The sequence below is a fragment of the Rhinoraja longicauda genome, unplaced genomic scaffold (genome assembly GCF_053455715.1).
Source record: "Rhinoraja longicauda isolate Sanriku21f unplaced genomic scaffold, sRhiLon1.1 Scf000140, whole genome shotgun sequence".
Lineage (NCBI taxonomy): Eukaryota > Metazoa > Chordata > Chondrichthyes > Rajiformes > Arhynchobatidae > Rhinoraja > Rhinoraja longicauda.
In genome coordinates, this window is record NW_027601358.1 from 88,685 (window position 1) to 115,988 (window position 27,304).

The window sequence follows — 27,304 nt, forward strand, 5'->3', positions numbered from 1 at the left end:
CCAGCATAGGGGAGTCTAAAACTAGAGGGCGCAGCTTTAATGTGAGAGGGGAGAGACTTATTCCCACACAGGGTGCTGGGTATAAGGAAGAAGCTGCCAGAGAAATTGGTAGAGATGGGTAGAATTATAACGTTTAAAAGACATTTGTACAGGTTTATGCATAGGAAGGGTTTAGAGGGATATGAGCCAAACAGGCAAAGCTCACTAGCTTTGGTAGACATCTTGATTGGCATGGATAAGCTGACAGGTCTCTTTGCATGCTGCATGATTCTAATATCAGATATCTGTGGGGGAGTAACATGCTTGGATCTATGGCAGGAGTTCAGATAGTTTATGTGTGGAAATAACAGATACCAGAGTTACAGAGTTGGAAGTCATTCATTGTCTGTAGGAAGTCATTTACATGTTGAATAATAGATACTAGGAGTGGGTTACAAACTGAAGGTTTTCAATGGGTTTGTGTGTTAATGTACACAATCTCAAATACTGCAGCTGAGGCCAATGTAAAATGCCCAGAGAACAGACCTGAGGACACTTCCTGCTGCTGTGTGATTTGAAAAGCCCACCCACCCTCTAGAGAAATTGACCAAAGGCCTGTGTGCCAGCGTGTCACCCCAGACCCAAAACCCACGATGGTCTTGAACCGTAAGTACTACTGACCTTTATTTTGTTGTAGTTATACGGATCCCTATTCACATTGCGACCCTGGGGGGGCCTGGAAGATAAATGGAAGGGGTGAGTTACTACCTCCAAGCTGAAGAGTTCCTGCACTTTGCTGACAACTTCTTCACAGGGACAACACTTCCTGTTCTGTCTCAGTGCCAGAGACCAGGGGCTCCGTGGTAACTCCAGCGTTGCAGAATCGGTGCTCCCACACTGCAGCTTGGAGCAATGACAGCAAATATACCCCGTCCCGGGTTTGCCGGGTGTGAAGTGTAATAGTGAGGAGGTGTGGGAATTGTGGGAAGAACTGAACTGCTCTCTGTCTTGTTATGAGCACTTCGTACCGTGGAAATAGAACTTTATTTTAGTGAAGTGTCTCATAGGTTGAACATGTCTGACCTTGTACTTTTGATCTTTAATGTTAAGGCTGATAAGGGAAAGAGGAGAATTCTGGATCACAATAGTTAACCATGTTAACAAATATACGTGACCCACTCCACATTTCTTGCTATTAAATATGATATTAAAAGGTCGCATGCTCTGAGTCAGCAGAGCAGTCTCTGGCTTGACACGTTATTGTGAACAAAGAAGTTAATTGTCACTCACGTCTTGAATATATTATTCCAACAGAGGTCTGGCTTTGTCTCTGCAGACCTTTAGTGACATCACAACAGATTCTTGGTCTCTTTATTTAAAGAGAGGTATAGCTGCCATGGAAGCAATAGACAATAGACAATAGGTGCAGGAGGAGGCCATTCAGCCCTTCGAGCCAGCACCGCCATTCAATGCGATCATGGCTGATCACTCTCAATCAGTACCCCGTTCCTGCCTTCTCCCCATACCCCCTCACTCCGCTATCCTTAAGAGCTCTATCCAGCTCTCTCTTGAAAGCATCCAACGAACTGGCCTCCACTGCCTTCTGAGGCAGAGAATTCCACACCTTCACCACTCTCTGACTGAAAAAGTTCTTCCTCATCTCCGTTCTAAATGGCCTACCCCTTATTCTTAAACTGTGGCCCCTTGTTCTGGAGCAGTTGGGTGAATGGTGAAAGGTTGAGTCCTGGGATGGGGTGCTGTATGAGAGATTGAGCAGGTTGGGCCGAAGCTCACTGGAGATTTTGGAATGAGAGGTGATCTTCATGAATTGTCTAAATTGTGCGGGGGACTGACAGGGTTGTGTCAGATTCAGGGGCGGCCATTTGAGGTGGAGCTGAAGACCTTTGCTCAGAATGCAGCCGTGCAGCTGCAGAACCAGCTGTTGTTCTGGCGCTGGTGCCCAGTGCCTGGGCTCAGTGGAGACCACAGCCCAGCACCACAGCCTGACACTACCACTGGAGACCCCCCTGTCAGCTCTCCCTGACAACTCCCATCTCTCACTAGAACCCATCTGAGTAACGAGACTTACCACCAGCCATGGATGGTCCACCACTCAAATTTACATCCTTTGCCGGTCCAGTGATTCACCTGGAGAAAGAACAAAGAAAACCCATCACTGAAACAGAATGGATGAAAAAGTTTAAAAAAAAGATAGATCATTGGGGTCATTGTCAGGCAGAGAGTGGGCAGGCAATGGGAGGGTTTGGCAAAAGGACAGAGGGGTGAGTGAACAAAGGGAGGGGTGGAAGAGACAGGTGGATGGGTCAAAGTGACTGTGGGATTGGTTGCTTCTCTCCAGGTGGATGTTTCTCTGCTTCTCAGGATATGAGTGAGAGGGTGCAGAGGAAAGTGGGACCCAGAACAAGCGATACACATTGGTACCAATGTGGAGAAGGCAGCAATGGAAGTCTGTCAATGTTGCCAGAGGTGGACAGGTGGCAATCTCTGGGCTGCTGGCACGGCCAGGCTTCAGGGAGAACAGAATATGAAGAGAAGGTGGTAGACTGGTAACATCCATGGTGCATGCAGGTACATTCAGATTCAGAGGCAGATGAAACCTGCATGAGATGGAAGGGTCACAAGTTAATAGGATTGGGACAATGCCCAAGTCACTACAGTTGAATCAAGATCAGCAGGGTATGGGCATACCAGGCAATAACAGCAAAAATAAATAAGGGGAACAGAGGGTGTGAGTGTTGGATGATGACAGAGAAGGAATTGTTGGATAGGAGCAAATTGAGAGACACAATCTGGTGTCCACAATATACACAGAATGTGATGAGTAAGATTGGTGAGCTGCAGGTACAAAGAGCCATGTGTGATTATGATGTGCTGCTGATCACATGGCTCATTCTCGGCAGAACAGACCTCTTAATATTCAAAGATATGGTGGACAGAAAAGGCAAGGATGGAAAACAGGAGATGGGGGGCAGAGGAAAATGGTATTATAGACTATTGATTAAACATTCCCTTCTCCAAACAAGACAGCATCAAAGCTTCACCGTCGCCTCTCGCCGATGGACGGATGCCAACTACTATAGACTGAAGAGAGGGGATGTCCTTGAGGCCATGCACAAACTCGCTTGGGCTGGAATTCACTTTGCAGAACTTCCTCTTCTTCCCGACGTCGTTCATGCCCACGTGCACAACCACTTCTGGCTGTTCACCCTTCCTCTTGAGGATGTTCTGAAGTCGGTCTGTGACATCTTTAACCCTGGCACCAGGGAGGTAACAGACAATCCTGAAGTCCCGCCTGCCGCTACAGAATCTCCTGCCCACACTTCGGACAATGGAGTCACCCACTACTATGGCTCTGCCTGACGTCGGTCTCCCCAGTCGAGTCTCCTTGCCAGGATTGGAGCCACCGACCTGTTCACCGCTTGGACTGGAAGCGTCTTCTGCTCCGACAACTCCTAAGGGGGCATACCTGTTTTCATTCGGCACAGCCACCGGGGTCGCCTGCTCTCCACGTTTACTCCCTTTTCTCCCAGTCACCCACCTGCTCTCCTCCTGAATCACTGGCGTAACAACCTCACTTGTCCAGGAAACTCTCATTTTCCAGGATGGCCCTAAAGTCATCCAGCTGCTTCTCCAGTTCCCCAACACGTTCACTCAGGAGCTGCACCTGGACACAATTCCTGCAGGTGTAGTCTCCAGAAGCTCCATAGGCATCCTTGACCGCCCATAACCTGCAGGAAATACACTGCACCAACCCGCCTGCCATTTCTTCAGTGGACAAAAAATCACAAGTTTCAAAGATCTGGGATACCAAAGAAAATTAGAGATTGCCAAATTTTATTTGGAGAAAAAAATAAATGGACAGAATACTTTTCAACTCGTGTTTCCTTACGCAAGCATAGATAATGTGCTTTGTGTTAGTAGATAGCGATATGGACCGCTCTCCCCAGTCCTCATGTATCACCAGTGTTGATGTTGTGGCAGCTGGCACTGTCACTGAAGAATGGGAGATGTTTTATGTACAGACGAGGAGTATTCCCACACCAGGGAAAAGTAAAGGAACTCTGGTGCTCCCTGGATCACCCAGGAGGGAGTGAAGGAAGGAGTGAGCATGAGGAAGGTGAGACTTCAATGGAAACCCACCTGAATGTGGTGAGTTGGGAGAGGCAGTGAGTACAAAAGGAGAGAGGCTTTTCAAGGGAAAGTGGAACAGAGCCTTCCAAAGGCCTGTAAATGGGATGAGCGGAGTGAGGAGATCAGGGTATAACGGAGTGATCTGCATCAAGGTAGAGGCACAGCTGGAACATGGCTGAGGGCATTGTATCACCCGTTATCAGGAAATGGGAGCTGCCAGAAGCGGAGGGATGCAGATCTGGGAGAGGGGGTGGGGGTAACTGATGAGGAGGAGGAGGTAACACTAACAAGTCACTTGCACTGGAAGGGATAATCCCAGGTTGTTAAAGGAGGCAAGGGTCGTGGAGCAGGTGGCTGTAATCTATGTTGCCACCACCTTCTGTGTGAAGAAATTGACCCTCAGGTTCCAATCAAATCTTGCCCCACTCACCTTTAACCTAAGTCTTCTTGTTCTTGATTCCCCCACGTTCGGTAAAATACCCTATCTATTCCCCTCAAGACCTTATACTCCTTTATAAGATCATTGCTCATCTTCCTGCACTCCAAAGAATAACGTTCTCACCGACACAACCTCTCTCTGTAGCACAGGCTCACAAGTCCTGGCAACATCCTCTTCTAGCTTCTCTGTGCTCTTTACAGCTTAATGACATCCTTCCTATTGCAGAGTGACCAAAACTGAACACAATACTCCAAATGCAGCCTCAAAGTCTTGTGCAACTGTAACACAATATTGCAACTTCTTTACTCAACACCCTGATTAATGAAGGTATCAAAAGCCGTTACTACCCATTCCTCAAACCTCCCTGAGAGGATGTTAGTCCTTTTCCAGTTTTGATGCACCCTGTCCCTCTTGTACAGGTCACACCTGCCCAGAAGTTATCCCAGTGATCTCATCAGCTAAAGGCCTGTCTTCTGCACCAGTTCTTCAGCCATGCGTTCATCTATTCTAGTGTTACCATCATTGGCATATGGCACTGAGAGGAATTTTGAGATTACACTCTGGAAGTTCTGCTTTGTAAACTTCTATCAAACTCTCTAAGTTCACCCTGTCGGATCACACCTCTCGTTCTGCCTAGGTTGTCAGTACCATTGTGTACAACAATCTCAGCTGTTTTCTCTCCCCTTTCACAATGTCCCGGATCCAATCCAAGACATCCCTGTCCTTGACACGTGAGAGGCAACAAACCATCCTGGGATCTCGCTCTGAGCCAAGGGGAAGTCCATCTCTTCCCCACACCACAGCTCACTGAGATGTTTCCTTGCCCTGCTGTGCATCACAGCCAACTGTGGTGCCACACCTTGGCTACTGCTGCAACTTTCCTCTGAGAGACCTACTCTGTCTGGGAGGGGAATGACCACAGGGCACTCACTCCTGCACGACCTGCCTGCACTTACTGCTCCTCCTGGTCATCCACCTCCTTCCTTTCTCTACCTGCAGTGTGACTAATTGCTAAATTCAGTCAACAAAGTTCTCCGTAAATCAAATTCTCCACGGCACTACACAGTGGGAAGCTGCAGCTGGACACAGCCTCCTGCAGGTGTAGTCAGACACACCAGAAATGTTCCCAAACTCCCACAGGAAGAGCAGACCACTGGCCTAACCTCCATAACCTTTCCTCTTCTTCTACCCTTATTAGACCTTTGATGTATATGGTCTCACTTCCACCTGACATTGCTCTGCCCATCTTATTAGATCAATATCACCATGTAACCAATCACTCTTCAGACAGAAATCCAGATACACACATTCTGTCCCAAATAAACCTCCTCACCATGGGTGGCACATTGGCGCAGTAGTACAGCTGCTGCCTCCCAATGCCAGAGACCCGGGTTTGATCCTGACTACGGGTGCTGTCTATATGGAGTTTGCACGTTCTTGCTGTGACTGCGTGTGTTTCCTCTGGATGCTCTGCTTTCCTCCCACATCCCAAAGACGTGTGGTTTTGTAGGTTAATTGTCCCTAGTGTGTATGATAGAACTAGTGTACTGGTGACAGCTGTTCAGCAATGGGCCAAAGGGCCTGTTGAACTCTATATCTCTGAGACTAAAAACATGTACCCGTTACTGAAGGAATCACAGATCAGAGGAGCAGGACATGTCACAAGAGGGTCTGATGTCAGAATGCAGCTGTTTTATGGATCGCTGACTGAGGGCAAACGATTAGGTGGTGACAGAACAAGTTTCAGAGATGCTCGTACAGTATTCTTGAAGCCTTTCAACATCGACACACTCCATTGGTAACAATGAACAGTGGATTGTCTTATTTGGAATACCTGCATAAAGTGGGTGCTCGGTCGTAAAGAGTTATCATGGAAACAGCCCCATTGATCAAACTCGTCCATGCTGACCAAGGTGCCTCACCTAAGCTAGTCCCATTTCCTTAGGTATGGCCCATATCCCACTAAACCTTTCCTGTCCATGTGCCTGCCCAAATTTCTTTTAAATGCTGTTATTGTACGTGCCTCAACGATCTCCTCTGGCAGTTCATTTTCCATACCTATCACCCTTTTGTGTGAAGAAATTCTTATTAATTCTTTCCCCTCTCACCTTAGGCCTATGCTCTCAAGTTCTTATCCTGGGTAAAAAAACTGTACATTCACCATATCCATTCCCTATGACTGATGAAAGCCAATACACTAAATCTCCTCTTTAAAACCCAAACCACCCGTGATGCCACTTTCAGGGAACTACACTTTACACTAGCACTTTCACTGCTTAGTTTTTAGTTTAGTTTAGACATACAACGTGGAAACAGGCCCTTCGGCCCACTGAGTGCGCAGATGAGCAATCCCTACACATTAACACTAATCTACACACACTAGGGACAAATTACAATTATACCCCGCCAATTATCCAACAAACCTGTATGTCTTTGGGGTGTGGAAGGAAACCGGAGATCCTAGAGAAAACCCACACAGGTCACGGGGAGAACTTACAAACACTGTACGGACAAGTACTTGTAGTCAGGATCAAACCTGGGTCTCTGGCGCTGTAAGGCAGCAACTCTACTGCTGCACCGCCCGATCCCTCTGCTCTACAACACTCCACAGGCCCCTGCCATTCACTGCGAAGGTTCTACCTTCGTTTGACTTTACAAAATTTAACATCTTGCACTGATCTGCATAAAACTCCATTTGCCTCTCCTCGGCCCACTTGCCCAGCAGATCAAGACCCTGCTGTAATTTTTGATAACCCTCTTTGCAATCTGCGATACCACCTACTTTATTGTCATCTACAAACTTACTAATCAAGCCTTGTACACTCTCATCCAAATCGGTTGTAACCTGAGACAAGCCTCTTCATTGTCCACTATACCACCAATCTTCTCTCAACCTTACTACAAAATGGTGGCACTGCCCTAGCAGCTGCCGCTCACCTGCGGTCCATTTGTCTTTGTGTTTTTGTTGGTTTTTTTTTTTTTGGTCTTAATTGTAGTTGTGATGTGGTGTTTTTGTATTTGTGTACTATGTGTGTATGTGGGGGGGAGGGGGAAACTTTAACACTGTAAATATGTGTCCCTTCAGAACGGAGACCCGACCTTTGTTTTCTGGGCCGTGTCTCCGTTCCTGCTGCGGCCTACCATCAGCCCAACTCCTGAAGCTGTCGGCCTCCAGGGCTCTGGTTCGCAGAGCCCGCGGATCGGACTTACCACCACCGGAGCCGGCCGTCTTCGGAGCCTGCGGGAGCGGCTGCGACTGCGACTGCGGCTGCGACTCGCCTTAGGCTCGGGCCGCGTGGATGCCGACATCGGGAGCTCCGGCAGCGGCAGCGTGTTCGCCCACCCCGGATCGCGGGGCATGGGGCGCGGACATTTCACCGTCCGGCGCGGCCTAAGATAGGCCGCGGGATATTTCTCTGCTGGGCGGGGGCTTCAATGTCGGGAGCCACGACCGCCCCGACGTGCAGCAACAGCGGCAGCAGCGTGTTCGCCCGCCCCGGATCGGACTTATCATCGGCGGAGCCGGCCGTATTCGGAGGCTGCGGGAGCGGCTGCGATGCGACGCGCCTTGGGCTCGGCCCGCTGTGGACCGTCCGGTGCGGCCTGCAACCACAACAACCTGACTGCGGGCGAGGACAGCGGGAGAAGGGAAAGACATTGTGGCCTTCCATCACAGTGAGGAGAGAGAGGACTGGAGGAGACTCACTGTGATGGATGTTTCTTTGATGGATGTTTCTTTTTTGTGTGTTTTTGGGGTTGGGTGGTTTGAGTGCCTGTTTGATGCTTTTATTGTTGGACTGTGTTTTTGGGGGTTTTGGGGTGTGTGATTTGAATGCCTATTTAATGCTTTTATTGTTGGACTGTGTTTTGGGGGGTTTTTGGGGTTGGGTAATTTGGGTGCCTGTTTAGTGCTTTTATTGTTGGACTGTAGGTGATTGAATTAACATTTTGTTCAAGATGGCCGCGCCGTTGTGTTTGGCTGCCTGCCACTGTATGTTTCTTTTTTTTCCTAGTCAGATGTGCAGCACTTTGGTCAACGTGGGTTGTTTTTAAATGTGCTATACAAATAAATTGACTTGACTTGACTTGACTTATTGTTCCAAACGTGCGTTTCAAGGTAGATAAGGAAAGATACAAGGATTAGAAATTAAGGATCTGAAGTGGGGAAGGATGATATGAATGTCATGAAACAGGACCTGGCAAAGGTTGACTGGGAGCAGGTACATCCATAAACCTACCAGTCATGCCATCCAGATTCTAATTATTAATATGGCAATATGATCTCTAAAGCAGCTTCTGTGATAATGATACTATTTGCATGCTCTCACAATCAAAGCACTCAGACTGGCACACAAATAATTTCATTTACCTTACAGACATTTTTCGGCCACCTAAGTGCCAGAACATTAACGGTAGGATCTCCCAAGTTAGATTTGCTATAAAACAAAAGTGTTTTCATTAACGGATCTGTGAACTGGCCACACGAGGAAGTGCTGATAGAGCAAATAGTAATTGGCGGTACAGCCCCCGTTCACCTACTGCATATAAACCACCAAAACACACACTCACCTGGTAACTCCAGAGATGGGGGTAGAGATGTCAAAGGGAGGGAAAGAGTCAGAGTGGTCTAGGTGGGAGCAGAGTCAAAGTGGCAGCAGGGGTCATGAAATGTTTACATTCCATCTGAGTACACCAATCCAGTCATCTAGGTAGACAGAGCTCGGTTCAGTTTAGTTTATTGTCACATGTATCGAGGTACAGAGAAAAGCAGTGAAAAGTGACCAAAGGCAGCAGATCAAAACACCATCCACATTCCCCTCAGCCCCACACTTTCTGAACTTGGACGTTTCCTCACTTGCTTCCAATCCACTCACCACCCTCCCATTCATCTAGGCTTAATCAATGTAAATGCTGCATTCTCCAAGTTTATAATGTGAAGGTGTTTCTGGGGCTACTTGGATTATGAATCCAAATCAGGTCTTACATTGTTCAATCCATGGTCTATAAAGAATATCAAGACAATAATGAATACTCTCCACATCCCTAGATGCGTGCACTTCCAATGACACTCGGAATGCTTGACTCATGTCTAGATGACCAAGGTGAATAACGCATTTAATGAGCACCCAGTCTATTCACACCCTCCACAGTGATACACCATGGCTGCAGTGTGTCCAGATTAAACTCCATCAGTCGTTTCTCTGCACATATATTCAACCTATCTATATCCTGCTGAATCATTCGTCAAGCCTCCTCACTATCCATAACTGCACCATTTAGGCAGCATCTCTGGAGAAAAGGAATAGATGATGTTTCAGGCTGAGTGAGAGTGTCAGTCCGAAGAAGGATTTCGACCCGATACGTCACCTAGACGTTTCTCCGGAGATGCTGCCAGACCAGCTCAGTCTTTGCATATGCATGGGCGCAATCCCTTGTTAGGACAGGACGAGGCACTGGCACCTCAGGCTTGCCCCGGCCACTTGGCCTTAGTCTCAGTGGAAGTGCTGGCTGTCTCGGATTTTTTCCTGACAGCCCAGTCTTGACCACACAATGGTACTGGCAGTCTCAGTTTTGTCCCAGTAACTCAGTCTTCCTCGGACGTGTGACAGGGGAACACAGCTAGCAGGGAGCCCTGCGCCTTGCGCCTTGCCCCTTGCCCCTTGCCCTTTGCCCTTTGCCCCTTGCCCCATGCCCCTTGCCTTTCCCTTTCCCACACTCTCCCTTTTCGCTAGAATGCCTAGGTTTATAGGGAACAGGCTGAAAAGGTTCTGGTGACCAAACCAATATAAGCTAATTGTGCCCCCGCTGTTACCAATGATGCTGAGAATTGCCTCTCCTGGCCTGTCAGCCAATGAGAGGGATCAGAGTGGCATCTGAAGGAGGGGTCCCTCTCACATTGTGCACATCAACTTTGAATTCAATCTATCAAGTCTCTGTGGATCTCATGTACTTTAGCCTTTACATCAGCCTACCATGAAGGCCTGTGTTGAAAACTTTACTAAAATCTATTTATTCAACACCCATTGCCCTACGTTCAATCATCTTTGTCACCTCCTCAAAAAAATCAACCATTTTTTTAAGATATCATCTCCCCCTCCCAAAGTCATGATGACTATCCCTAAAAAGACTTATTATGGATAGATTAGGATTCTATCCCTAAAAATCTTCTCCACCAATTTTTCTACCACAGGCTCACCATCCTATGAATTACCTGATTTGTCTTTATTTCCTGCCTCAAATGAAAGAATTGCAATGGGGTACCTGCAGAACTTTGGGATCTTGCATGTGGCTAAAGAGGATACAAAGATCTTTGTCAAGGCCCCAGCAGTCTCCACTCTTGTATTTTCAATGATCTGTGATAGATCCCATGAGGCCCTGGGGAGTTACCCACTATATTATTCTTCTAGAAAACAATACCTGTGCCACAGTGGCCCAAGGGTGATACAGTGACACAGCTGGTAGAGCTGCTGCCTCACAGTGCCCAGGACCAAAGTTTGATCCTGACCTTGGATGCTGCCAGTGACACAACTATACCTCGCGCTCCCGCATCTCGTGCCTCGTTAGCCCAACCGAGGGTTCAAGACCCCCCCCGCTAATCCGTATGTCCCTACATGACCCCCCCCTCAGAACCCTCGAAACCGTACCTCACGGGTGTCCGGATCTCCCTCCTGGAACGCGTACGGTGGGGGGAACCCGATACCGCCAATGTGACGGGAGGCGGGGAGGGCGCCGCCGCCGGAGGCGATGGAGGGGCCATGGAAGTGGAGGGCATAGGCGACGGAGAGCGCTTGATTGGGAACGGGGGCCCGGGCCCAACCATAGGCGGCGGGGGGCTGAGGGGTGGCAACCAAGGCGCCGCTGGCGGCAGCAGGGGGGCGGCCATAGGCTGGCCGCGGCGCAGTGGCTGGGCCACCGACACAGGGAGGTCCTGGTCCAAATGGGCCGGCTTGAGCCGGGATACGGAAACGAGTTCCTGGCGATTACCCACCTGTAAGGTAAAAGTGACAGCCCCTCTCTTCAGTACCTGAAACGGGCCCTGATAAACCGGCTGAAGAGGGGAGCGGTGGGAATCTTTCCGCAGGAACACGAAATCACAGTCCCGCAAGTCCGACGGGACGTGGACCGCCATGCTTCCGTGCCAGGAGGTCGGGACTGGAGCCAGAGAACCTACCCGTGCCCGGAGGGAACCCAACACCGACGTAACGGGTGGTGGCAAAGCGGAGGCGGATGGGAGGATGTCACCTGGTACCCGCAGGGGCAAACCGTAGACGAGATCGGCCGAGGATGTGCCTAGCTCGGCCTTCGGGGCCGTACGAATGCCGAGGAGGACCCAAGGCAGCTGGTCAGCCCAATCGTGGCCGGTCAGTCGGGCACAGAGGGACGCCTTCAGCTGCCGATGGAAGCGCTCAACCATCCCGTTGGATTGGGGATGGTAGGCGGTGGTCTGCTGTAAGCGAGACCCATACAACTGTGCCAGCGCGGCCCAGAGGGACGAGGTGAACTGGGCTCCCCGATCTGTGGTGATGATAGCCGGGACGCCGAAACGGGCCACCCAATGCAACGCCAGGGCCCGTGCACAGGAGGCCGCCGAGGTGTCCGACAATAGGAGCGCCTCCGGCCAACGTGTAAACCGATCCACCACCGTCAGGAGATGAGTATAACCCCTGGAATAAGGCAATGGACCCACCAAATCCACGTGGATGTGGAAAAAACGGACTGGGGGAACCTCGAAAATCTGGTATGGGGGCTGGACATGGCGATGAACTTTGGAGGTTTGGCACGGAATACAGGCCCGTGCCCAGGCTGCCACCTGCTTCCGCAGGCCGTGCCAGACAAACCGGGCAGCCACCATGGCTGAAGTCGCCCTGATGGACGGATGTGCCAGGCCATGAATGACCTAAAAAACCTTACGTCGCAGGGCGGCAGGCACCACCGGGCGAGGGCGTGAAAGGGAAACGTCACACCACAACTTGGTACCTGTGGGGCCACACGCCACCTGCTCCAAACGCAGTCCCGAGGATGTGGAGGCGTACACCGCGGCAGTTCCTTCCAGGCGCTGAGCCTCCGCTAGCTCCTGGAAATCCACCTGTCCACCTACCGCGGCTACGGAGGGAATGGCCGGCCGGGACAGGGCATCAGCAACAGCATTAAGCCTACCCGCAATATGACGGACATCGGTGGTAAACTCCGAAATTAGGGTGAGGTGCCGCTGCTGGCAAGCCGACCACGGATCAGAAACCTTAGCAAAAGCGAATGTCAGAGGATTGTGATGCGTGTAGGCCACAAAAGAACGGCCTTCCAAAAAATAACGGAAGTGGCGGACTGCTAAATAGAGGGCCAGGAGCTCCCTATCAAACGCACTATATTTGAGCTCGGCTCGCGAGAGCTGCCGGCTGAAAAACGCCAGGGGCTGCCATTGACCTTCGACCTGCTGCTCCAAAACCCCACCCCACGTCTGAGGCGTCCACCGTCAGCGCCGTGGGGGCGGAGGAGCGCGGGTGCACCAGCATGGTGGCGTTGGCGAGGGCCTATTTGACCGCGACAAAAGCCGTCTCTGCAGATGCGGACCATACCAACTCGGCGGGGTTACCCGCGAGGCATTGAAAAAGGGGGCGCATGACCCGAGCTGCTGCAGGCACGAACCGGTGGTAAAAGTTCACCATGCCCACGAATTCCTGCAAACCCATGATGGTAGTAGGACGTGGAAAAGAGCGGACCGCCTCCACCTTAGCTGGCAAAGGAGTGGCTCCGGCCGATGTAACCCAGTGACCCAAAAAATCTACCGCCGACAGGCCGAATTGGCATTTGGACGGATGGAGAATCAGGCCGTGGTCCTGCAGCCTCTGGAATATAGTGCGGAGGTGGACTAAGTCCTCCTGGACCGAACGGCTGGCAATCAAAATGTAATCGAGGTAAATAAACACGAACGGCAAACCTCGACCCACACGGTCCATCACACGCTGGAATGCCTGAGCTGCGTTTTTAAGGCCGAAAGGCATGCGCAACCACTCAACCTGGAACAGATATATGGGAAAGATGTAAAAGCAGAGGGTGAGTTGCAGTGGGTGACTTTAATTTTCCCAATATGGACTCGGTCTCCGGTGGTGCCACAAACTTAGATGAGGCAGCATTTTTGTAGGTGCATCTAGGAGGGTTTCTTGACAATATCTAGATCCAACCAGGGAAGGGACCATACTGGACCTTGTATTGGGAAATGAGCCTGGCCAGCTGATTGGAGTTTCAATGCAGGAGCATATTGGGAACAGCAAACACAACTCCATATATTTGCAGTAAGTTACGGACAAGGATAAGCCTGGACCTTCGGGGAATGTGCTACATTGAGGTGAGGCTAATGACATCAGTATTAGGCACGTGCTGGGGAGAGAGGACGGAAGGCAAGAATAGCAAGGCTCAGGATCCTTGGATGTCAAGAGATGCTGCAAGTTTAGTCAAAAAGAAAAAGGAAGTTTGAGGAAGCTGAAATTGGGCCCTTTGAGAAATGTATAGACAATAGGAGGAAAATGAAACTCCCATGGCAAGTAGGATTAAGGACAATCCCAAGATATTTTACCCATTGTTGACAAACAAGTGGGTAACTAGATAGAGGATTGGACCAGTCAAGGATAAATTGGAGAATTTATGCTTGGATCTGGAAATGGGTGAGGTACTAAATGAGTACTTTGCACCTGCATTCACCAAGGAGAGAATAGTGCGATCAGGGAGGGGTATTTTGATATCCTAGGGACATGTGATCAAGAAGGAGGAGGTTTACTCTGCTTTTGTTCAGAGATACAGCATGGAAACAGGCTCGTTGGCTCTCCATGTCCATTCCGACCATTGATCACCCATACACACTAATTCCATGCTATCCTGCTTTCTCATGGACTTCCTACACATCAGGGGCAATTTACGGAAGCCAAATAACCTATAAACCCGCATGTCTTTGGGATGTAGGAACAGGGAGAATAGGCAAACTCAACACTGGCAGCATCCAAGGTCAGGATCAAACTTTGGTCCTGGGCACTGTGAGGCAGCAGCTCTACCAGCTGTGTCACTGTGTCGCCCTTGGGCCACTGTGGCACAGGTATTGTTTTCTAGAAGAATAATATTGTGTCCAAGAAAACTTCCGGAACAGATATATGGGAAAAATGTAAAAGCAACAGAGGAGTTGCAGTGGGTGACTTTAATTTTTCCAATATGGACTTATCTCCCCTTGGTGCCACAAACTTAGATGGGGCAGAATTTTTGTAGGTGCATCTAGGAGGGTTTCTTGACAATATTTAGATCCAACCAGGGAAGGGACCATACTGGACCCTGTATTGGGAAATGAGCCTGGCCAGCTGATTGGAGTTTCAATGCAGGAGCATATTGGGAACAGTAAACACAACTCCATATGTTTTCTGAAAGTTACGGATAAGGATAAATCTGGACCTTGGAGGAGAGTGCTAAGTTGAGAAGTTGCCAATGACATCAGTATTAGGCATGAGCTGGGGAGACAGGATGAAAAGCAAGAATGGCAAGGCTCACGAACCTTTGATGACAAGTTTAGTCAAAAAGAAAAAAAGAAGCATATGTAAGGATGAGGAAACTGAAATTGGGCCCTTGAGAAATGTAGACAATAAGAAGAAAACAAAACTTCCATGGCAAGTTGGATTAAGGAGCATCCCAAGATATTTTATTCATTGTTGACAAATAAGTGGGTAACTAAGGAGGGGATTGGAACAGTCAAAGGTAAATAAGAGAATTTATGCATGGATTCACCGAAAATGGGTGAGTTACTAAATGAGTACTTTGCACCTGCATTCACCAAGGAGAGAATAGTGCGATCAGGGAGGGGTATATTGATATTCTAGGGACATGTGATCAAGAAGGAGGAGGTTTACTCTGCTTTAGTTCAGAGATACAGCATGGAAACAGGCTCGTTGGCTCTCCATGTCCATTCCGACCATTGATCACCCATACACACTAATTCCATGCTATCCTGCTTTCTCATGTACTTCCTACAGATCAGGGGCAATTTACCGAAGCCAAATAACCTACAAACCCGCATGTCTTTGGGATGTAGGAACAGGGAGAATAGGCAAACTCAACAATGGCAGCATCCAAGGTCAGGATCAAACTTTGGTCCTGGGCACTGTGAGGCAGCAGCTCTACCAGCTGTGTCACTGTGTCGCCCTTGGGCCAATGTGGCACAGGAATTGTTTTCTAGAAGAATAATATTGTGTCCAAGAAAACTCCCGGAACAGATATATGGGAAAAATGTAAAAGCAACAGAGGAGTTGCAGTGGGTGACTTTAATTTTTCCAATATGGACTTAACTCCCCTTGGTGCCACAAACTTAGATGGGGCAGAATTTTTGTAGGTGCATCTAGGAGGGTTTCTTGACAATATCTAGATCCAACCAGGGAAGGGACCATACTGGACCCTGTATTGGGAAATGAGCCTGGCCAGCTGATTGGAGTTTCAATGCAGGAGCATATTGGGAACAGTAAACACAACTCCATATGTTTTCTGAAAGTTACGGATAAGGATAAATCTGGACCTTGGAGGAGAGTGCTAAGTTGAGAAGATGCCAATGACATCAGTATTAGGCATGAGCTGGGGAGACAGGATGAAAGGCAAGAATGGCAAGGCTCACGAACCTTCGATGACAAGTTTAGTCAAAAAGAAAAAAAGAAGCATATGTAAGGATGAGGAAACTGAAATTGGGCCCTTGAGAAATGTAGACAATAAGAAGAAAACAAAACTTCCATGGCAAGTTGGATTAAGGAGAATCCCAAGATATTTTATTCATTGTTGACAAATAAGTGGGTAACTAAGGAGGGGATTGGAACAGTCAAAGGTAAATAAGAGAATTTATGCATGGATTCCCCGAAAATGGGTGAGTTACTAAATGAGTACTTTGCACCTGTATTCACCAAGGAGAGAATAGTGCAATCACGGAGGGGTATATTGATATTCTAGGGCATGTTGATCATTTTATAATTGGCTTTAAACATATCCTGGTAATTTCTAGTAATTTCAATTCCCAAATATTTGAATTTTTCTGTAGCTATTTTAAAAGGGAATTTCCGGAGGTGTGTTGAGTCTTTTGGATTTATCGACATAATTTCACTTTTGTTCCAATTTATTCTATATCCTGAAAAGGATCCAAAGTCCTCAATTAAATTTAATATGTTTGGTATACTAATTTGTGGTTTTGTGATGTACAGTAGTACATCATCGGCATATAGGGATATTTTGTTATTCGAATATTTTGTGTTATAACCATAAATATCCGGGTGTGTTCTTATTTTTTCAGCAAGGGGTTCAATTACCAAAGCGAATAACAACGGTGATAGTGAACATCCTTGTCTATTGCCCCTTGATAGTTCAAATTTCGAGGATAATATATTGTTAGTTAATATTCTAGCCGTAGGTTTGTTATATAATAATTTTATCCATGCGATAAAGTTCTCTCCCAATTGAAATTTTTGCAATACTTTAATCATATAATCCCATTCTACTTGATCAAACGCTTTTTCTGCATCCAGTGAGATGATGGATAACTCTTGGTCATGAGGTTTATGTGAGTGCATTATGTTAAGCAAACGTCTCAAATTATTGAATGAGTGTCTCTTAGATATAAATCCTGTTTGATCATTTTGACTGTTTATCATTATTGTCCTATTCTGCTGCAGGCTCTGGTACCTGTGGTAAGAGCAGGGAGTGTACCTCTGGTAGTTGCAAGAACTTGTGGTTGGAACATGTCGTATAGGAAGCCTGTGTGACCACAGCCCCATCTGATCTCATGAGCCTGCAGCCTGGGGATGTATAAGGCCTGAGCATCCCACTGTGCATTACAGCTACAATAGCCTACAACTGTCTCCGCCGTGACATGGGTCTGCCATTCCTCCTGAGTACTTTGCACCTGCATTCACCAAGGAGAGAATAGTGCGATCAGGGAGGGGTATATTGATATCCTAGGGACATGTGATCAAGAAGGAGGAGGTTTACTCTGCTTTAGTTCAGAGATACAGCATGGAAACAGGCTTGTTGGCTCTCCATGTCCATTCTGACCATTGATCACCCATACACACTAATTCCATGCTATCCTGCTTTCTCATGTACTTCCTACACATCAGGGGCAATTTACGGAAGCCAAATAACCTACAAACCCGCATGTCTTTGGGATGTAGGAACAGGGAGAATAGGCAAACTCAACACTGGCAGCATCCAAGGTCAGGATCAAACTTTGGTCCTGGGCACTGTGAGGCAGCAGCTCTACCAGCTGTGTCACTGTGTCGCCCTTGGGCCACTGTGGCACAGGTATTGTTTTCTAGAAGAATAATATTGTGTCCAAGAAAACTCCCGGAACAGATATATGGGAAAAATGTAAAAGCAACAGAGGAGTTGCAAGATTCAAGATTCAATATTCAAGATAGCTTTATTTGTCATCCAATATTGGACGAAATTCAGTCACCCACAGTCCAACAATAAAAGCATTAAATAAGCATTAAAATTACACAACCCCCAGTAGGTAACTTTAATTTTTCCAATATGGACTTAACTCCCCTTGGTGCCACAAACTTAGATGGGGCAGAATTTTTGTAGGTGCATCTAGGAGGGTTTCTTGACAATATCTAGTCAATAGTCAATAGTCAATAGTCGTTTATTTGTTACATACACATAAATGTGTAGTAAAATGAAACATTACCCGCAGTTGAACAATAAGACCAATAAGATTAATCAATAAAAATGCAATAACACATACAATCACAACTAACACCAAACAAAAAGAAACATCCATCACAGTGAGTCTCCTCCAGTCCCTCCTCACTGTGATGGAAGGCCAAAAATGTCTTTTTCTCTTCCCTGCCGTCTTGTCCCGCGGTCAGGCTGTTGGAGTTGCCACGTCGGGGCGGTCAGGGCTCCCGATATTGAAGCCCCCGCTGGGCGGTGAAAGGTCAACGGCCTATTTCAGGCCGCGCCGGACGGTGAAAGGTCCGTGGCGGGCTGACCCAAGCCCCGCGATTCGGGGCGGGCGAACACGCTGCCGCTGCCGGAGCTCCCGATGTCGGCCCCCATCCAGGGGTCTGCGGGCTTCCGACGTCCACGCGGCCCGCGCCGGAGCCTCCGGAGACGAATCGCAGCCGCGCCCGTAGCATCCGCAGGCAGCCAGCGCCGCAGGTGGTGAGTCCGGACCGCGGGCTCTGCGAACCAGAGCCCCAGGTGGTCCCAGGTGAATGGCCGGTGGTAGGCCGCAACGGGAACGGAGACACGGCACAGAACAAAGGTCACGTCTCCGTTCTGGAGAGAGAATTTTACAGTTCCCGTTCCCACCCCCCCCCCCCCCCCCCAAAACCCCCAAACATAACATACAAACACTACACCATATTAAAACCACAATTCATACAAAAACAACAAAAAACACAAAAGACAGACGGACTGCAGGCAAGCCAGGGAAGGGACCATACTGGACCCTGTATTGGGAAATGAGCCTGGCCAGCTGATTGGAGTTTCAATGCAGGAGCATATTGGGAACAGTAAACACAACTCCATATGTTTTCTGAAAGTTACGGATAAGGATAAATCTGGACCTTGGAGGAGAGTGCTAAGTTGAGAAGATGCCAATGACATCAGTATTAGGCATGAGCTGGGGAGACAGGATGAAAGGCAAGAATGGCAAGGCTCACGAACCTTCGATGACAAGTTTAGTCAAAAAGAAAAAAAGAAGCATATGTAAGGATGAGGAAACTGAAATTGGGCCCTTGAGAAATGTAGACAATAAGAAGAAAACAAAACTTCCATGGCAAGTTGGATTAAGGAGAATCCCAAGATATTTTATTCATTGTTGACAAATAAGTGGGTAACTAAGGAGGGGATTGGAACAGTCAAAGGTAAATAAGAGAATTTATGCATGGATTCACCGAAAATGGGTGAGTTACTAAATGAGTACTTTGCACCTGTAAGATTTGAGAAGCTTTCCCTCATTCTGAAATCAACACAAAACCAAAGAGCTGCAGTTTGGACATTTTAAACGGGAGACTGGGGCTGATAGCGGAGAAAGGCTGCAGTCAGTTTACCAAAGGATGTCACAATCTGTGGGTCCTAAAATGGCTGCAGGACCTCGTGACCAGCCACAAAAGGTAAAAAACCTTACAACCCAGTCTCTAGGTTTCTGCAAAGCTACGGCCAGAACAAAGGATGGGTATTGGCCATGCAGAAACCTACGAAACCAGGTCGGAGTCCAGACACTGGGGCGCTGACATCAGCATACTCACAATGCCCCAAGCCGACCTAAACAGTTCATCTCAGTGAGGGGGCACAATAGCCCATAGAAAACTACCTGGTAGGTGATGGGAAACCAGTTAACACCCATCACCTCACAACGAAATCCCAATTAACACCGTCTGGCCATCCCCGGTATCCCCGAACATAAGCGCAGATCAGAAGAAAACCTCATACATATCTTTTTGAACAAAGAGATTCCAAGATCTGGCGGGAGATAGGACGGGTCAGAAACAGTATAACTGGCCACTACTTTTGGGTGAATAAGTGAAGTCAACTCGAGAAGAAAACCTGCAGGGAACGCAAGCAGTCAAGACAGACACAGTCAAGAAGCGCAGAGAAAACCGGGTTCGAAGTCAACTGAAGTCAAGAAGAAAGTCGGAAAGAAGAACGGATGCAAGAGGGAGGAACAGGCACGCAACTGGAGAAGAAATACTGCAAAACGAACAGCCAGTAACCCCAGTAATAGCCCCATGGTGAGCATGCACTCCAAATCCTACATATCCTGGACATAGTTTAGTGTAGAGGGGAGGGTGGTTGTGAATAAACGTTGGGTGTGTATTAAAATATGGGTTGGTCAAGGTTGCGATGCGTCGTACGTTCCCCATCTGACAGTCGTGTATGTGTCTTGCAGAACTGTGTTTAAGAATTCATAAGAACCACTGAAGGTCACCTCACCTACTGTCTCCTTTCTCTGTTCATTTATTTATTTACTTATTTATCTATTTATTAATTTCCCTATGTTCTCAAAATCTCTGTAAAGCGTCTTTGAGTATATGAAAAGCGCTATATAAATAAAATGTATTATTATTATTATTATTATTATAAGTAAAAGGGTATTCGTGTATATGTTTTGTGGAACTGTGTGTTTCAAGAATTCAGCGAAGAAGGTATTCGGATATATGTCTCGTGGAACTGTGTGTTTTTAAGTTTTCAGCGAAAAGGGTATTCGGGTATATGTCTTGTGAACTGTGCGTTTCGTGATTAATAAATCAAAGGTATTCATGTATTCGGTATGTGTATTATAGATATGTCTTATAGAACTGTATAAATATATTCATGGACAATAGTCCCAAGTGCTGAATAAAAGCCTTTTCATTTCAACCCTGGTTTTGAAATCTGGTCTGGTTGAATTTTTTCTGCACTATAAGAGCTCCTGCATCTAAGCCCAGTGTCTAGAACCGTAAGGGGTGAGTGGGTCGAACCACTCACGGGGAACCAGTGTGCACGGCCTGGTCAAGGGATCAGAGCAAGGCACGGGGACCTTAGGTCGGGCGAAAGCTCGGCGCAGAAACCCCTTACACACCTGTATTCATCAAGGAGAGAATAGTGCAATCACGGAGGGGTATATTGATATTCTAGGGCATGTTGATCATTTTGACTGTTTATCATTATTGTCCTATTCTGTTGCAGGCTCTGGTGCCTGTGGTAAGAGCAGGGAGTGTACCTCTGGTAGTTGCAAGAACTTGTGGTTGGAACATGTCGTATAGGAAGCCTGTCTGATCTCATGATCTCAGGCCTGCAGCCTGGGGATGTATAAAGCCTGAGCATCCCACTGTGCATTACAGCTACAATAGCCTACAACTGCCTCCGCCGTGACATGGGTCTGCCATTCCTCCTGAGTACTTTGCACCTGCATTCAGCAAGGAGAGAATAGTGCGATCATGGAGGGGATATTGATATTCTAGGGACATGTGATCAAGAAGGAGGAGGTTTAATCTGCTTTAGTTCAGAGATACAGCATGGAAACAGGCTCGTTGGCTCTCCATGTCCATTCCGACCATTGATCACCCATACACACTAATTCCATGCTATCCTGCTTTCTCATGTACTTCCTACACATCAGGGGCAATTTACGGAAGCCAAATAACCTACAAACCCGCATGTTTTTGGGATGTAGGAAAAGGGAGAATAGGCAAACTCAACACTGGCAGCATCCAAGGTCAGGATCAAACTTTGGTCCTGGGCACTGTGGGGCAGCAGCTCTACCAGCTGTGTCACTGTATCGCCCTTGGGCCACTGTGGCACAGGTATTGTTTTCTAGAAGAATAATATTGTGTCCAAGAAAACTCCCGGAACAGATATATGGGAAAAATGTAAAAGCAACAGAGGAGTTGCAGTGGGTGACTTTAATTTTTCCAATATGGACTTAACACCTTGGTGCCACAAACTTAGATTGGGCAGAATTTTTGTAGGTGCATCTAGGAGGGTTTCTTGACAATATCTAGATCCAACCAGGGAAGGGACCAGACTGGACCCTGTATTGGGAAATGAGCCTGGCCAGCTGATTGGAGTTTCAATGCAGGAACAGTAAACACAACTCCATATGTTTTCTGAAAGTTACGGATAAGGATAAATCTGGACCTTGGAGGAGAGTGCTAAGTTGAGAAGATGCCAATGACATCAGTATTAGGCATGAGCTGGGGAGACAGGATGAAAGGCAAGAATGGCAAGGCTCACGAACCTTCGATGACAAGTTTAGTCAAAAAGAAAAAAAGAAGCATATGTAAGGATGAGGAAACTGAAATTGGGCCCTTGAGAAATGTAGACAATAAGAAGAAAACAAAACTTCCATGGCAAGTTGGATTAAGGAGAATCCCAAGATATTTTATTCATTGTTGACAAATAAGTGGGTAACTAAGGAGGGGATTGGAACAGTCAAAGGTAAATAAGAGAATTTATGCATGGATTCCCCGAAAATGGGTGAGTTACTAAATGAGTATTTTGCACCTGTATTCACCAAGGAGAGAATAGTGCAATCACGGAGGGGTATATTGATATTCTAGGGCATGTTGATCATTTTGACTGTTTATCATTATTGTCCTATTCTGCTGCAGGCTCTGGTGCCTGTGGTAAGAGCAGGGAGTGTACCTCTGGCAGTTGCAAGAACTTGTGGTTGGAACATGTCGTATAGGAAGCCTGTGTGACCACAGCCCCATCTGATCTCATGAGCCTGCAGCCTGGGGATGTATAAAGCCTGAGCATCCCACTGTGCATTACAGCTACAATAGCCTACAACTGTCTCCGCCGTGACATGGGTCTGCCATTCCTCCTGCTCCTCTTCCTGGTGGCAGCCAGCTGTTCTGGGTGAGTACAGTCAGGATTACTGGTAAGGGGAGCTTTTTCTTTCCATTGTGTCTGGATTAATCCCATCTGTTCATGAGTGATAGCTGAATGAGGCTATTCAGCCCATCAAGTCCACTCTGCCATTCAATCATGGCTGATCAACTGCCATTCAATCATGGCTCCCTCTCAACCCCATTCTCCTGCCTTATCCTCATAAGCCTGTCACTCGTACTAATCAAGAGTCTATCTACCTCCACCTTAAAAATATTCATCGACCTGGCCTCCACAGCCTTCTATGGCAAAGAATTCCATGGATTCACCACCCTTTGAGTAAAGAAATTCCTCCTCATCTTCCTAAATGGACGTCCTTTTATTCTGAGGCTACGACCTCTGTTCCTAGACTCTCTCACTAGTGGAAACATCCTCTCCACATCTACTCTATCCAATCCTTTCACTATTCGATGTTTCAATCAGGTCCCCCCCCACATCCTTCTAAATTCCAGGGAGTGCAGGCTCAGTGCGGTCTGGGCGGTAAAACCAGCCAACACTCTCAAAGTACTCAACTTATAGATGTTAGTCTTTAAAATGTTTATTGGAAGTAAATATCAAAAACTATTATGGCATAAAATACGTAATAAAATGTGCGATTAAATTTTACAAGAAAGTTAAAATGATGCAAGATAAAATGTTACAAAATACAATGCACTGACCATTCCTCTGTGCCCTAATGGGTTTGCACAGCTTTAATTCTTAACTTTAAGTCTCCAACTCAGAATGCAGCTCACCTCAATGTTTACTGATCCAGTGGTTAAATGGTACTTTATTGTCACATGTAACTAGGTACGTACACTTGAGTAAGAATCTTACTATACAAAGACACAAACATACTTAAGTACAAGAGTGTCGGAATAGTAGATTACACTGTTACAGGCATTACACAAGGCACACCACATTTCCAGCGCTATTTGTAAGATTGAAGTCCAAGGTTGTTTAAAATGTTGAGTCCGAACTTGGCCATAAAGGCCAGTTGTCCTAGTGGCGGCACTGCATTGGAGTTGCAGCGGCCGATCTGGCCAGACGATGTTATCAAAGTCCTCCACCCCTACTCCGCCACTCCGTGCTGCAGCAGGCTGGTTCTGATCCACGCACTCGGCCTCTTAGTGCGGCACCTGAGCCACTCGAGCCCCCGGCTGCTGCAGGGCCTCCAGTGGCCCACTCCACCGACACTTTGACCAGGGGACATCCACCCATAAACATGTCGTCCCTCGCCTCACACGGCCACTGCTCAGCCTTCGATCCCCAGGGTGCCACCCCGCAATCAACCTTGAGCACAGAGTGCTGCCGAAGGTGTGGGAGGAAAGACCCCAGCAGCACCGTTCTTTTACTGCAACCGCCACCATTTTGAATCTTACGCACCAATCCTGTCCTGTTTCATTGCAAGTTGCTCTGAACTTTCCCCTAACACCCTTTATATCAAACAAAAATCACAGCTGGAGAAGTGACTGATGCAACTGTGTCATGTTATAGTGTCCAAGTAAACCCCTGGAACAGAGATATGGGAAAGATGTAAAAGCAGAGGGTGAGTTGTAGTGGGTGACTTTAATTTTCCCAATATGGACTCGGTCTCCGGTGGTGCCACAAGCTTAGATGAGGCAGAATTTTTGTAGGTGCATCTAGGAGGGTTTCTTGACAATATCTAGATCCAACCAGGGAAGGGACCATACTGGACCTTGTATTGGGAAATGAGCCTGGCCAGCTGATTGGAGTTTCAATGCATGAGCATATTGGGAACAGCAAACACAACTCCATATATTTGCAGTAAGTTACGGACAAGGATAAGCCTGGACCTTCGGGGAATGTGCTACATTGAGGTGAGGCTAATGACATCAGTATTAGGCACGTGTTGGGGAGAGAGGACGGAAGGCAAGAATAGCAAGGCTCAGGATCCTTGGATGTCAAGAGATGCTGCAAGTTTAGTCAAAAAGAAAAAGGAAGTTTGAGGAAGCTGAAATTGGGCCCTTTGAGAAATGTATAGACAATAGGAGGAAAATGAAACTCCCATGGCAAGTAGGATTAAGGAGAATCCCAAGATATTTTACCCATTGTTGACAAACAAGTGGGTAACTAGATAGAGGATTGGAGCAGTCAAGGATAAATTGGAGAATTTATGCTTGGATCTGGAAATGGGCGAGGTACTAAATGAGTACTTTGCACCTGCATTCACCAAGGAGAGAATCGTGCGATCAGGGAGGGGTATATTGATATTCTAGGGACATGTGATCAAGAAGGAGGAGGTTTAATCTGCTTTAGTTCAGAGATACAGCATGGAAACAGGCTCGTTGGCTCTCCATGTCCATTCCGACCATTGATCACCCATACACACTAATTCCATGCTATCCTGCTTTCTCATGTACTTCCTACACATCAGGGGCAATTTACGGAAGCCAAATAACCTACAAACCCGCATGTCTTTGGGATGTAGGAACAGGGAGAATAGGCAAACTCAACACTGGCAGCATCCAAGGTCAGGATCAAACTTTGGTCCTGGGCACTGTGAGGCAGCAGCTCTACCAGCTGTGTCACTGTGTCGCCCTTGGGCCACTGTGGCACAGGTATTGTTTTCTAGAAGAATAATATTGTGTCCAAGAAAACTCCCGGAACAGATATATGGGAAAAGTGTAAAAGCAACAGAGGAGTTGCAGTGGGTGACTTTAATTTTTCCAATATGGACTTAACTCCCCTTGGTGCCACAAACTTAGATGGGGCAGAATTTTTGTAGGTGCATCTAGGACGGTTTTTTGACAATATCTAGATCCAACCAGGGAAGGGACCATACTGGACCCTGTATTGGGAAATGAGCCTGGCCAGCTGATTGGAGTTTCAATGCAGGAGCATATTGGGAACAGTAAACACAACTCCATATGTTTTCTGAAAGTTACGGATAAGGATAAATCTGGACCTTGGAGGAGAGTGCTAAGTTGAGAAGATGCCAATGACATCAGTATTAGGCATGAGCTGGGGAGACAGGATGAAAGGCAAGAATGGCAAGGCTCAAGAACCTTCGATGACAAGATTAGTCAAAAAGAAAAAAAGAAGCATATGTAAGGATGAGGAAATTGAAATTGGGCCCTTGAGAAATGTAGACAATAAGAAGAAAACAAAACTTCCATGGCAAGTTGGATTAAGGAGAATCCCAAGATATTTTATTCATTGTTGACAAATAAGTGGGTAACCAAGGAGGGGATAATCATATCATATCATATATATACAGCCGGAAACAGGCCTTTTCGGCCCTCCAAGTCCGTGCCGCCCAGCGATCCCCGCACATTAACATTATCCTACACCCACTAGGGACAATTTTTACATTTTACCCAGCCAATTAACCTACATACCTGTACGTCTTTGGAGTGTGGGAGGAAACCGAAGATCTCGGAGAAAACCCACGCAGGTCACGGGGAGAACGTACAAACTCCTTACAGTGCAGCACCCGTAGTCAGGATCGAACCTGAGTCTCCGGCGCTGCATTCGCTCTAAAGCAGCAACTCTACCGCTGCGCCACCGTGCCGCCACTGTGGCACAGGTATTGTTTTCTAGAAGAATAATATAGTGGATAACTCCCCAGCGCCTAATGGGATCTATCCCAGATCATTGAAAATACAAGAGTGGAGACTGCTGGGGCCTTGACAAAGATCTTTGTATACTCTTTAGCCACATGCAAGATCCCAAAGTTCTGCAGGTACCCCATTGCAATTCCTTCATTTGAGGCAGGAAATAGAGACAAAACAGGTCATTCATAGGATGGTGAGGCTGTGGTAGAAAAATTGGTGGAGAAGATTTTTAGGGATAGAATCCTAATCTATCCATAATAAGTCTTTTTAGGGATAGTCATCATGACTTTGGGAGGGGGAGATGATATCTTAAAAAATTGGTTGAGTTTTTTGAGGAGGTGACAAAGATGATTGAACGTAGGGCAATGGGTGTTGAATAAATGGATTTTAGTAAAGTTTTCAACACAGGCCTTCATGGTAGGCTGATGTAAAGGCTAAAGTACATGAGATCCACAGAGACTTGATAGATTGAATTCAAAGTTGATGTGCACAATGTGAGAGGGACCCCTCCTTCAGATGCCACTCTGATCCCTCTCATTGGCTGACAGGCCAGGAGAGGCAATTCTCAGCATCATTGGTAACAGCGGGGGCAATTAGCTTATATTGGTTTGGTCACCAGAACCTTTTCAGCCTGTTCCCTATAAACCTTGGCATTCTAGCGAAAAGGGAGAGTGTGGGAAAGGGAAAGGCAAGGGGCAAGGGGCAAGGGGCAAGGGGCAAGGGGCAAGGGGCAAGGGGCAAGGGGCAAGGGGCAAGGAGCAAGGGGCAAGGGGCAAGGGGCAGGGCTCCC

The 27,304-nt window shown here is 47.3% G+C and overlaps 1 protein-coding gene across 1 annotated transcript in view; it reads right to left on the minus strand.

Moving 5' to 3' along the window:
* LOC144590116 (ribonuclease T2-like) overlaps nt 1–27,304 on the minus strand; it is a 77,550-nt gene that overhangs the window by 10,833 nt on the left and 39,413 nt on the right. Inside the window, exons 2-3 of the mRNA XM_078394974.1 lie at nt 2,069–2,127; nt 661–715 (exon numbers count right to left, since the gene is read on the minus strand). Of these exons, the coding sequence (XP_078251100.1) occupies nt 661–715; nt 2,069–2,127 (114 nt within the window). The remainder of the gene's footprint in view (nt 1–660; nt 716–2,068; nt 2,128–27,304) is intronic.